We start from the raw sequence: 14460 nt of genomic DNA on the forward strand, positions 1-14460 counted from the left end.
ATGCTTATAATAATATATTCTTCAATTACCCAGTCAGCTTATGCTTCTATATGAACCAACTAGATGTAAACGTATCCCCTTTGTATTAATGGGGTAATCAAGCTACCTCTGATTCACACATTAACAAAGTAATTTTATCAATCAACTCCTTATCTCTCATACTACTGAGTAATGTAAACAATCTATTTCTACGGGAGAGAATTAGAAATACAGATATTAAGCATCCATAGTCTAGGAAAACTGGCAGATTTATAAAATACTAAAATGTAATAATGAACTTGATGCTCATGGTCAGTAGGGTCTAATATTTTGACTGTACTGTACACCCTCCTCCCTACCCACACTCCTGGACTGCCCCCCCCCCTCCTGTACAATTAGAGTTTAATTGTTTAAGATTCAAAAATTTTATATTATATAACTATACAGTATCTGAAACCTCCAAAAGAATTACTTATTTACAATATTAACATAAAATTACCTTCTCATCCTGGACTGCAAATCTATAACTCAAATCACTGTATCTCATTATCTATTACCTGTTCTATAATTCGACAAAATAAAAAAGAAGAAAAAGAAAGGAACATGAAAAAAACTTCAACTGATGATGACCACCATCCCTACAGCTAACTTCAACTGATGATGACCATCATCCCAACAGCTAACTTCAACTGATGATGACCACCATCCCTACAGCTAACTTCAACTGATGATGACCACCATCCCAACAGCTAACTTCAACTGATGATGACCACCATCCCTACAGCAACTTCAACTGATGATGACCACCATCCTACAGCTAACTTCAACTGATGATGACCACCATCCCTACAGCTAACTTCAACTGATGATGACCACCATCCCTACAGCTAACTTCAACTGATGATGACCACCATGCTAACTTCAACTGATGATGACCACCATCCTACAGCTAACTTCAACTGATGATGACCACCATCCCTACAGCAAACTTCAACTGATGATGACCACCATTCCTACAGCTAACTTCAACTGATGATGACCACCATCCCAACAGCTAACTTCAACTGATGATGACCACCATCCCTACAGCTAACTTCAACTGGTGATAGATAACTCCCATTTAATGGTAAAAGATTGCATGTATCATATTTTAACTGGGTAACTGATAATATAATTATTTAATTTGGTTTTCTTTAATTTTTACAAAAGTTAAGAGGACAAACAGTCAGCATTTTCATTTCACTGCTTCAGGTGACAGAATTTATTAAGAGACGATCACTCTCATTAATGATTGAAGCCTCAATTGAGATGGTCTTCCAGAACCATTTTATATTAAGCTGCTAGAGACCAAGAGTTACTGTAAGATCATAAACCATACAACACTCGAGGCAAGAAATAATATAAGATTAAAGTCATAGAAATAAATGAACAAGCAGAACAAAATGCAAAGTGCTTTAAAACAGGAGAGAGATTTCGTTCACACAATTCTTCACAACCTAAGTACTAAACTCATTTGCCAAGATAGCCTCTCTCCCCCAAGGCTGGCGTTAGCGCAAAAAAGCATACCTGCTATTATGGAGGCCCACCACAACATACGTGAGATTATATATAACTTGGACGGGGTTATACGGAATTGTCCATGTACAGTTTAGCGTCTGCCAATTTTTGGAGATGCACGTGAAGTTCTCCACATCCTGCGGCATATCTGGAAAAACACGGAGTTGATTTCATCAGCATAAACAAAATGAGCACAAACTACTGTATATAACATCTTGTGTCTGTTTTAATTTCTTTTTACTTGGAATTGTAGACTAATGAAAAAGTGTGTGCAGGCTGACATACAGGTTATATATTACTTCAAACTCTTATGGTGAATTACTTTAAACAGGAAAATAAAATACTGCACAGGTATTGCTCCAGTTCTGTACACAGTAGTACTCTACCAGTATATATAAACATGATTCTTTTTCTTTTTAACAGGAAAAAATACAAAACACACAACGACATACCAGGTGCACAAACCCATGTGTAAATAACAACGCTTAACAGTAATACTAACATCCAACTTTGACTGTTCGTTCACATAAGAAAGAATCGTTCCTCAGACACTGCAGCTTGTATTCCACCGCTTCACTGTGACTAACGTTTATTCTTATAGCCGAATCGCTCACTTCCTGTAAAGAAAAGGTAGAGTTATCATGACTGTTGGCGAGATAAAGGATGCAGCACATAAAACAATTACGGATATGATTCATAGACTCCAACCAAAGTCAATGATCCCCCTTCCCCCAACCATTCCTCTACGGCCTCTTCCACTACAGGGTGTCTAATAAGTCATGCACCAGTAGGAAATATTGATGATCTTTTATTTGTGGGGTTTTTTTTAAGGTGAGGGAATGACCTTTTGCTCAACTCAGCTCAACTGGTGTGCCCTTTGTAATGCTGCGGGTGCCTCAACTTTCATACCCTTCCCGACTACACCCTGGCATTCCCTCCTCACCTTCCTTCCCCCTCTTCTCTCTAATTTTGTGGAGATCTCAATGCCCTGATTCCTCCTCCTGTAGGTTTCTGGCCCTCACCATCACATCATCCCTAACATTATCAAGGTCCTGTAGAGACACTCCTCCTTCTGGTCATAGTCCTCCCTTACTCTCACCAACTTGTCAAAGTAGTACAGTAATGTATTTTCCCTATGGTTTCATTTCCCTATAGTTCATGACTCCTAAGAAACTCTGTTCAAGGTTTCAAAATATCCAGTGGGATTATCCTTCATAGAAACCACATTACATAATCCAATAAAGTATATCCAAATACAATATGTGACTACAGCATCTTCATATTGTTCTCCCTTTGTCACTGCCTAAAAATACAGTATTAGAAGTTGCTTATGATACATGATACAGTAGATACAGAGACACAGTTCAATAGTGATAGAAATATATTAGGCGTTTACAAAACTTAAATGTATTACAAACTGAAAAAATAATGTGTCATCAATTAAATCAATTGGGCAAACTCATATGATCATCCCTCATAATAAAACAATTCCCTTTACCATTTGTACTACACTGTACATCATAGGAGTTCATAATAGTCAGTCAACGTTGAATGTCGTGTGTACAATATTTCCTACCTTCCAGAGTGCCCCTGGCTTTTCTCCCCTCCAAGTTTAGACTCGTGCATCACTTGTCCCAGTTGGTCACATTCATTCTCTCTACAAGCTCAAACCATCTCAGTCCACCTCTATATAAAACAGTGTCTCCTGCCTACCAGTGTCACATCGAACATCCATCTCATCATTCTCATTTCAGTTCACTCAAGCCTGCACATGTCACCCTCTATAACTGCCCATGTTTTACTGCCATACAACATCACACTTCTCATGACAGCCATATACAACCTTCCTTTAACATGGAGGTAAGGTCCTCTTGCCATGAATAACGACAACAACACTCTTAACCTCCTTCAGCCCCTTTTAGCTTTTGAACTCAAGCTTTTTTACATGAAAGATAATTAAAAATATTGATATCTACTAAGGTGTGACATATAAAATACTTACTACAGGTTGAATCTGGTATGACTTTTCAGGCGAATTTTCAACATGCTTAAAACGGACATCTTGTTTGTTTATATGTTGTGGGTTAAAGAGACAGACAGCTTCGTAGTATGAGTCAACTTCAATTACAATATCTCCCCTTGGCTCTATAGCTGAAATATCAAGAGAAATTATTACATTAAATGACTTATATATACAGTAGTATATATATAATCTGTCAATATGACATACATAAGGTAAACCTTCTTTATTTGGGTTATTGATAACAAAAGATGTAATATACCTGATACTCTACACAGATACCGTACTTCAATTGTTTTATATTGTTTGTTTTTTTTTTTTTTTTTTTTTTACAATTAACCACAGTCCACACATGTTGTACCACAGTTAGGAACAAATACACTAATACATGGACACAAATTTCCACCTCCTCACCTCTATCTCATCACTGTCTCATTTCCATTAAATACCAATAAGGATGGATTTGTATTGGAAAGAAAAAAATATACTGTACTGTATATAAAATTACTTTCCTTACAACACACCACCCCAGAATGCACTAAACATACATCAATAATTTATACAATGATTTACATTTCATCTCATAAAATACTAAACACACTGAAGTAAACCTCTTTTGTTTCATCCAACACTCTACAGTTGTACCAGGTATGCACAATGCACATTAAATTAATTTTTTTTGCCTCATCTAAATTAAATACTAAATAAACAAAGTCTAGGTTTTTGTGTCATTCTTTAACCCATTGAATGGTAGGGGTCTCTCAGCTGAATAAAACCATCTAGTATTAGCTAAATTAAAAATCCCGACTTTCAACAGTACCCCTTAAAAGGTTAATTGAGAAAGTATTAATAGATTAAACACACCGACTTGATGTCTGATGCTTCATTCAGAACAAACAGTAAACAGTGAAGGGTATGAGTAGTGAGAGGTCAGTGAGAGTTGTCAGCTCAGTATATGTACGTATGCTCACAAATACGTACTTTGTATGATGGTGCCATATGTCCTATCCTACGTATGTACACATGTCCATCACACACGCACACATGCTGGGCCTGTATACCGCCATTCACTCACAGATACTCTTCGCTTACTGCCCGTTCTTTACTTTGTTTTGGTAGTTTCACGCAGGAAGAGATCGACGTATTTTGTACTGGGACCGAGTATCTCATATCCCCAACTACAGGTATCATTATGAGCAAAATGGCAACTAGACACATTTCTTTCAATAAAATCTTCAAAAAAAGATAAAAACACCAACAACTTCTTAAACACCAACATCACCAAAGTTAACTGCACCTCAGCTACTGTACACCTTACCCTCCAGTTAAATCCTCTGAGAGTCGCCACCCTCTACCTCCAAGCAATAATTTCTCTCCTCCTCTGTAAGTGCTCCTAAGTCCAGTGTACAGGTGGACACAATAACTTAATGTAAGAACATTTTTCACTGTTTTAAGTTTATTTGACATTATTTCACCATTTTGTGATTATATGAGGCAATTCACGATAACAAAAAATTGGAGGGGGAGGGAGGAATGTTTTCAGGTGTATGGTACAATGGTTCTCAATTCATAGGTTTTCTAAGGTATATGTAAGAAGTCCAGTGTTTCACTGTTTTTTATTTGAGTGATTATATTGACATTGTTTTCACAATGGTTCATTCATGTATATAAGTGCTCCTAAGTCCAGTGTACACACAATAACTCACACTGTCATGTGATTATATGAGGCAATTCACGATAACAAAAAATTGGAGGGGGAGGGAGGAATGTTTTCAGGTGTATGGTACAATGGTTCTCAATTCATAGGTTTTCTAAGGTATATCTGTAAGTGCTCCTAAGTCCAGTGTACAGGTGGACACAATAACTTAATGTAAGAACATTTTTCACTGTTTTAAGTTTATTTGACATTATTTCACCATTTTGTGATTATATGAGGCAATTCACGATAACAAAAAATTGGAGGGGGAGGGAGGAATGTTTTCAGGTGTATGGTACAATGGTTCTCAATTCATAGGTTTTCTAAGGTATACTGTATTAATGTCCTCTTACCGTACAGGTTTTCAGAAATGCATCATGTACGTTAAGCTGACACTAACTATATACTTCTGCTTTAAGCAAGTGACAGAAAAAACACACCACCAAAAACATATATCACAGCACAGTGGTAATTTTCTACAAAAAGGTTTTTCTTATTCTTCTTTCAAGTTTTTTACTACAAAATGGAAAGCAGCTGAATTAAAGAGTAAATGCATATAGTTACACACACATACACACATTCCCAATTCATTCACGCTTGCTATTATAACAAATGCATTCTTCTCTGATACAATACAATACTCTTCTCAAACATTCACTTGGTTTATTCCTGATGCTTCACACAACGTAACACTTTTCACTTGAGAGTATATACAGTACAGTACATACATCTTTCTTTCCCCATTGAATCAGTCAATACCCCTTTGTCTGTTCACTCATGCACAAGACTAGTACATCCTTCACTGTGTCTCTTTCCTTCCCCTCTCCCTCCTACCATCCACCTCCTCAGATTTACACACACTTTTTACCAATCATTCATTACCTATTCATTCAGTATGTCCATAACACCTGAGCAGACACATTTATTTTTCATTCTCTGTCCAATATTCATTTCACTTTCAATTCTTATTCTCTGCATCCTATTCCCTGTACAAGCTTCTCTCAAACACATAATTTCTGTCACTTTTTATACGATAATTTTCTCTCAAGCTCAAGAGCCCATTTTCACATCCGAGTATGGCGTATAATAATATTGGGGCAAAAAAAAATGTGTATACAATTAAAGACAAAAGTCGTGTCGTGAAACTTGGTGTAAACATATGCCCAAGGGCTAAAACTTTTGGTGCGCTCTGCCTTGTGGTAGGGACCTCATAATGTTTCATGAATTATATTTAATCTTTGGACAAAACCGCGACACGGCTTTCATCTTTGATTGTATATCCCCAACCTTGACTATTTTTATCTCTCTTTCTCTATCTCTCCCCCTCCCCCCCTTCTCAATGCACCAATTACAGTACCTCCTTTTCCTCTGCTACTCTGTGACTCATTTCATCACTCTCTACTTTCTCCATTCAATCTCCATATAAACTGCCTTTTATTTCTCTCAGTCTCCCTTCTCTACTTTTTTCATTATCTAATAATTACCGTATTTTACAACATATCATACGGAAGGCCATATAAGACGCACCTCTCATTTCAGCAGGGAGTATTTAGGAGAAAAAAAAAACTTTTGTGTGTATTTTCCTCCTGTAGCCATAGTTTTCTTAATACGAGTACAGTATATACAGTTACGGTATACCAGTAAACGTGAGGAACAAATAACAATAATATCAATAAATAAGTACAACAAAAAATACTGTACAGTAATGCCAAACCAGTAAATAAAAAAGGCAAATGAAAGTTTACACTCCCTGCTTCACCACAACAGCGCAGACCAACATGGAAGCTACCTCCGCAGGTTCCCTAGCAATGCTCCCCGCCCCTACACTCTGCTCTCTCCTCCTGATCCCCAACTGAACCAGCTAACTTGTGTGCAAAGAAATGAACATTCGCTTTATGTGTTTGCCTTTATGACGATTATTTTTTTTTACTTTTGTTTCACATAATGTATGTAGGATGGTGTGTGCATGTAACTGAGTAAAAATAAATGAAGAAAGTTACATATACTGTATCTACCACAAAATACGAGTTGAAAATAACCGTAACACCTCACAGTTTGGCCAGCAACCTGGTGGTTACAGTGACGAGTTTAATTTGGCTACAATGCCACCAGCGATGTTAACAGACGCAAATGTGAAAAGAAAGTTATCTGTAAATCTTCATTTGTATCAGGTACTAGTAGATTTAAAAATAAATGTTACAGGTATGGCATTAGCTACTGCTCAGCTACCTCTGAAGAGCTGGATATCTGCCAGACATATGTGAATTGTCTCAGGTTATCATTATCAGTACAGTAGTTATAAATCCAGCTTTTATATTTACAATAATTATTTTTTAATTAATTAAAAATAATAACAATGTGCTTAAGTATTCAATAACATATTTTTAATTCTGGAGTTGGGTTAGGTAGAATTTAGCACACTGAAAACACCATCTGGGCAATTCATTAGGTTACAGGAGACAGCAACTTTACATATAGGATACAGGCCGACTCTTTGGCCATTTTTCAGACCAGAAAATGTATCTTATATGCCGTAAAATACAGTATTGACCTTCATTATGAACTCTCCCCTATTCCAAACTTGTTCAATTTCTACAGCAGTGAAGCCAGTTAACTCACCCCAGCCCTCCCTCTTGCACCACTCTATCTTTCTAAACCAACCTTGCACCCTCCTCCATCATCTACCTCTTCCATTTTCCTTGACAAAATCTCACAACACCTAACATCAACATACCAGCCCATCCTTGAGGCTCAATACCAAGGACCTAAATTTCCAGACGCTGATGAGATATTTGCTCGAGTCTTAAAAGCATGTAAGGAAGAGTCTCATCGGATACTGTGCTCTATAAATCACAGACATCAGGGACTATAGCAAGAGTTGTGGAGGACCACTATAGGAAGCAGATCACTAACCTCAATCTATCATAAATTCACTCAACATCATATCTGCGAAAAAAACTAAATGTAATAATTTTACATTCAAGTTGTAATCACCCTGGAAAGCACAAATGGATTAATGACTTTCAGCTTGGCTTTACTTAAGAGTGTTCCTGTCTAAGGCTAATTCATTCTCATTCTTCTCAGGCATTTTTGAAAGAGTAAAGAATAGTAAGAATCACTATGCCATTTACCTTCATTTAGAGTAAAGACTATGGCAGAATGTGACTGCAAAAGGATTAATAAAGGGAGAAAAGTAGCGGCACATGGCATACAGGGAGTAAAGTCTTTATTGTATTGCATTAAAACGTACTAGATGGACAGGTAACAACATAATACCTGAAGCGTAACAATGAACAGGGTGTAAACTCTACTGTTCACCACATACAGTAAGAACCCAATCAATTAATGAGAATTCCACATAACAACCTCAGTGTTGTAGGGAGTACTAAATCAATCAACAAACTTCACCTTTTATTCAATATAATGAACAAAATTTCAGGTGAAGGATTTCTCACATACCAGCCTGTACCCCCACCAAGGTACACTCAATTCAAAAGGTATCTTTACGAAAGGCTCCAATGAATTTAAAAATGAACACTGTGACTCCTGTTGTCTCGATAAGGTTGTCAAAATCCTTCATTCATTCATTGTGTCATATTGTCTCACACACACACAAAATCGTAGAGATACTTTTTGGAGAGTGTGAACACTAATTACCAGTTTTGATTTGTTTTATTTAATTTACACTTGATCCTCTATCATTTATTCACTTAAATGAGAAGAGGAATTTTAGACGGGAATTTTAGACGAGAATTTTAAACCTAAATTTTAATTAGATTTCCTACTCATCATATCTAAGATTAAAATTACAGCCAACTAAGATTAACAACGGGAGAAGGATAAGAGCACAGTACAGTGTTATCATCCAATTTAATGTAAGCTTGTGATTGTCCCATCCATGTTCACACTCATCACTGCTAGACTTTAAACTGCAACATTAAAAAACATCTGAAGAAAATTGTTTACTTGTGCTGTAACCTAAGCTGAACACAACTAAACTACCAACATCAGTACACATGATAAACGGTATTGTTCACAGACAAGAGGTAAAAGTTATCGTGAAAATATATATTCATTGTTAACTTAGTGTAACAAAAATATTAACCAAATATTACCAAAAACTAAGAAAACGATGAACATCCAAAAGAAACATAAGTTTACTGTAAAAAAATCTTGGAAGTAGGAAGTGAGAAGCAGACTGATGGTAATGGGTCTGTGATCATTAGTATTTTATCTACAGTATTAAATTAATGTAAACAATATCTTAAAAGTATGATACAGGAAATAATGGTGCTGATGGCATCTTACATAGCCATGCTTTATTAGTCAGGGAATGGGAGACAATCTAGTGCATTCGAGAGGGAGTGGGAGCTGGCCTAGTGTATTCGTGTGAGAGTGGAAGCCAGACTGGTGCATTCGTGAGTGGGAGACAGTCTAGTGTACAGTATTCGTGACGTAGCTGAACGTGGTCGAGCGTATTTATGAGTGGGAGCTCATCTGTGTCACTACTCCCTGAGGTAATAAGACACTACCCTGACAGCACCATATATCAAAAGCAGGAAATGTTTTGTATTCATAAACATTTCTCACAACACTGAACTGGAAATTTACTTTTGATATGCCAACTGTATTAACCTGATATAGCAGTATATTAACCTTGACTTTAGCATCATCAGTCCTGACATGAGAGTACAGAATTAACTCTGACAGGACACGACCATGACAAAGGTTTGCTACTTTGCTACGGTCATATGTCCTTTTCATCACTAAGAAAATTTCAATAAAAAATATATATATATATATTACCCACTACTTATTTTTTCCCACTGGTTTATCAAAAGCAGAAAGTTTATTAATAAGGATTATTTTTTATAAACTTTATATACACACACCACAAACTTGAGCTTTAGTTTTCAGTGGAATTATTCATGCACTGTACATAAGGGAAGAGTCTACGGTAGCAGATTTACCAGGGGGGGGGGAGTCTCCCCAATTAGCAAAAAAAAAAAAAGTGCGTCACATCTATATACAGTATGTACAGCAGAAATGTTCTAACAACACACTACAGAGGACTGACTCACTGGTCAGAGAACTCAACATCTAACAATTTGTCAAATTTGTTTTTAATTTTTCCTCGTGTCATCGTCCGACCCACTGGTCTATGTACAGTTGTAGTTTTAAAATTGTCTAAAATATATATACAGTATATACAAAATTGAAAACTAAATAATTCATAAAACATGAAAAAAGAATCAAATACAAGTTAAACACCATTGTAATTTTAATTCCATTATGATGTAATGTACCGGTAACCAAAAGATGTTATAGGTACATACGTTATCTCATACCAATCAGTGTGTAAGGAGGTGGTCACAGCATCAGGACACAGGGCATGAACCAAGGCCTCTGGTAGAGTTAATTAATCATCAAATATACTGTTGGATGGGAGAAATAGTTCCAACACAATTCATGAAGTTTTAATAATGACACTTCATCTGCGGGACACAACTTACCTGCACAGTGTGGACCATCACATCCGGAGGCACCCCGTTTCCGATGTTGACGTGATACACTTTTGTCATTGCTTCGTTCTGCTTATGATGGAACAATTAAGGGCAGGGTATAGTTAGGTCATGGCAGAAGTAAATGATTGATTGGGTGGATATTGACAACTATTGAAAACTTTTTAAAATATTTTTGGGATTATAAGTTATACAATTTAACTATGATCTAAATAGTGTGGCCTTTTTTCTTTTTTTTCTTCAAATATTCTAATGCTGATTCCAACTCCTTCTCTATCATCAACAATGGTGACCTCAAATAGTTATCTAATGTACTGTGCTGTAAGAACCTAACTGAACTACATCTTATATTTATTCTCTTTTCAATTACTGTATACGAAACATTCTAGCGTCATAGCTCCTCCAGAGTAGGAAGTTACCATTGAAGTATTAATAAAATAAAAATAAAAAATAATAGTCTAAACATAAATAATAAAAAATGTACAGTATTAATTTACATCTGACAAATCTAATAACTGAAAATATTTACATTTCAAAATTCTGAATTTATAAGAAGAATTATGGCACTCTTTAGTTTTATATTGTATTTCTCAACTTACATTGACACAAAACATAAATACATATGGTAAATACATGTGTGTGTGTGTGTGTGTGTGTGAAGGGGAGAGAACTAAAGCTCAGCAGAGAAACAGCTACACCAGTGCCACTATTACTACAGTAATACCAGCCTACTCAAGGTCTACCAGAATCATCTTACAGTCTTAACCACGTGATAATATTTATGCTCGGAACCAGGACTAATACATGCATATACCACTGGATCAGGCTGTGCAGAGTAACAAACCCTGGTAGCCCTGCCGTACCTGGACTAGGCAAGTGATTTTTCACGTCCTTATGTCCAGCACTTGCCCAGGGGACAAGCTAATATTTTGAGGTAAATACCTCGATGGGCTTCTGTCAGGTGCTACTTGACCCCACCTCCCCATACATGTTTAAGCTGGAAGATCCATTAACAAGCCACCTATCACCTATGTCAGGTGCAGGTAATTTATTTCTACCTGAAGCCATCAACCCGCCTCTAGTAAGTCGGTGTCAGGTTGACAACGTTTCAAAGCTACCACCAAGCTGAGAGCGTGTAGATGTGAGGTTACCTCACATGACAAGTGTTACCGCCACTTAGACAAAGTGCAGTTATGGTAGGTGATCAAGGAACTACCTCAATATACACCCTGCAGGTGATAAGTGAGGTGACAGGAGTTATGACATCACAAACCAAAGGTTACAACTGCTGACACCAATTAAACATACACAAGTGATGTTTGAGTTAATACACACAATAAATTTGAATGTTTTAAGATACGGTATTTATGAAAATTTTCCCATAAAATATCCAAGAAAGTAAATTCCCTCCATAAATTTGTCAGGACAAAAAAGAAAAATACCCAGGAGGTAAATTTCAAAAGTGACTTGCCCGGGACAAGTAAATGTTCCACATAATCTGCACAGCCTGCATTGGTTGAACACAAATACTGTATCACCAATACACTGTTATTTGAACTTTCTTTTTATGAAGTTTAATCATTATTGTAAATAAAAATTCCACAAAGCTGTGTTAATGCAAACTCAAATAAAGTTAAAAAGGTTAAGAATACTGTACTGATTTAAAAGCAGCTTTAACTAATTCTACTACTTCCTCACAATGTGGTAATGAAACTAATGAACAGAAGAAGTGGGGTAGTTCACAGATATAGTCATACTAATGGAAAAATGGTCATGTAAAGTATGGAGACAATGTCCTTAATACAGGGATGGCAGGGGTGGTGTGCGTGATTGGTCATGACGGCATTTCTGACAATGATAATAAGTTCTTAAGGGTCTGTGATACTATGTTCTAAGGGTCTGATGATGCATTCAACTGGTGTTAAGCCTTAACGGTGGCCATCATCCGTGGGAGTTAGCAGTAGGGATGGCAGCCTGTAGTAGTATGTTGTGGACCAAGAATACCGTAGTAGTGAAATAAGAACTGTATAATGATAGTATCAGACATAATGGTGCAACATAATTAGTAGTGACAAGAGAATAACTGTAGTGAGATATAACAGCCATAAAATGGTAGATATAGTGGAAATGATAATGATAGGCGGTATAATGGTAGAGTGTCAGAAACGTGGTACAGTAGCCACTAGAGTGTGATGGTTGCCAGGGTCACGGTACTCATTTCACAAGTACAGTACATATAATGGAAACATCAACCATGGCAGGAACAGGAGTAAGATGGTACACAAGTTTCAGTAACATGGTATGTAGTAGCAGTGTAGTATTATGACCATTATGATATTGTCATAAATAGAGTTACCAGTTTCATACATCATGGTAGTGTCATGATCACAATGGTCCTGTCAGAAATATGGTATTAATGACACACACACACACCATGGTAGTGTATGTACAGTCACAAACCAAACAAAAAAAGTCCCTTTACGCACAGAGATACTACAGATTAATATATTACACAGATAGCCAAGTAGTTCAGAGACCCACTTCTGCAGTTCGGTCTCCCGGTGTAATTGTACATGATACCAGAGACATAAACATGATGTGGTATCAATGTCACATGTTATGGAAGAGTCAAAGCTATGGTGGCCGTGTCAGATATATCCAGGAATATGAAAGCTGTGTCTGAAACAGGTAAACCGTGTCAAATATAAGATAGCAGAGTGTGAGAGAGTGACAACTTACAAGAGGAAGTACTGAAATAAAGTAAGAGAAAGGTAGAGCATTATAAGGCCAAGGGGACTAATATTCTTTTCATGGTGACAGTTAAGAATATACAGTATAAGTAGAGTTAGGGATACAGGTATTAACTGTAACATAAGATAATTGAACTCGTATAAAACGTCATGGTAATACTGTGGATAATGATATGTTTGGTTTTGCTGTTCCTTATATGATACATGAGAGGCCTGAAGTGTCATGAACTAGTACATAGTCTGAAGGAATCTTATTAACTATCAATACTTTTCTGAACTAATAGCGAAGGAGTTGGAAAGAGGCAGCAGATTATAGCACATGGTCGGCAATTTCTAAAAACTTGCACAGTACATTACAAGCTGCACCTCCCGAAGCTAATAGTACAACACTGCTATTTACTGTATGCTCTGATACTGTAAGCCTTTTATATCTCTGACCCCATCACCCTCATATTTTAAATTACCTGATAAAAATAAATAAAAAAGGGGAAGTTCCAACATCTTATCATTAGAGCAAGAATATGGAGAAACTGGATTTGGGTTCCATTACAGAGCAGCCAAGAGCACATGACAAAAGAGCATCTACAATAACAGCAACAATAGCACACCCCAATAACCAACACTAATAATAATAAATGGTAATAACAATAAATATACATGCACAAGCCGAGCAGCACTAACCTACTGTACATATTCCAGCTACTGTACAATTTTACCATCTATCTCCTGTATCTATCTATCTATCTATCTATATACTGTACTGCATATCTAACTAACTATCCATTCATCTATCTACTGTATCTGGCTGCAAGAGATACCCAGCAAGACCTCCAACGAACCTTATCCCTTTGAGTACGATACCATCCAGAATACAATAATACGATGATTTAATGCCTTGAGTACAAAATTTAATTCCTAAAATACGATATCTTAAGC

The 14460-nt window shown here is 36.6% G+C and overlaps 1 protein-coding gene across 9 annotated transcripts in view; it reads right to left on the reverse strand.

Annotated features, from left to right (window-relative positions):
* LOC121878859 overlaps positions 1–14460 on the reverse strand; it is a 151692-nt gene that overhangs the window by 84364 nt on the left and 52868 nt on the right. For 6 of the 9 annotated variants that reach the window (XM_042385285.1, XM_042385284.1, XM_042385278.1 and 3 more), the window contains 4 exons: positions 10766–10846; positions 3539–3687; positions 2039–2153; positions 1546–1684 (listed from right to left, as the gene is read on the reverse strand). In XM_042385285.1, the coding sequence (XP_042241219.1) occupies positions 1546–1684; positions 2039–2153; positions 3539–3687; positions 10766–10846 (484 nt within the window). The remainder of the gene's footprint in view (positions 1–1545; positions 1685–2038; positions 2154–3538; positions 3688–10765; positions 10847–14460) is intronic. The other 3 variants (XM_042385280.1, XM_042385282.1, XM_042385283.1) reach the window with 3 other exon arrangements.

Source organism: Homarus americanus, unplaced genomic scaffold (assembly GCF_018991925.1).
Source record: "Homarus americanus isolate GMGI-L3 unplaced genomic scaffold, GMGI_Hamer_2.0 scaffold54840, whole genome shotgun sequence".
NCBI classification, from domain to species: domain Eukaryota; kingdom Metazoa; phylum Arthropoda; class Malacostraca; order Decapoda; family Nephropidae; genus Homarus; species Homarus americanus.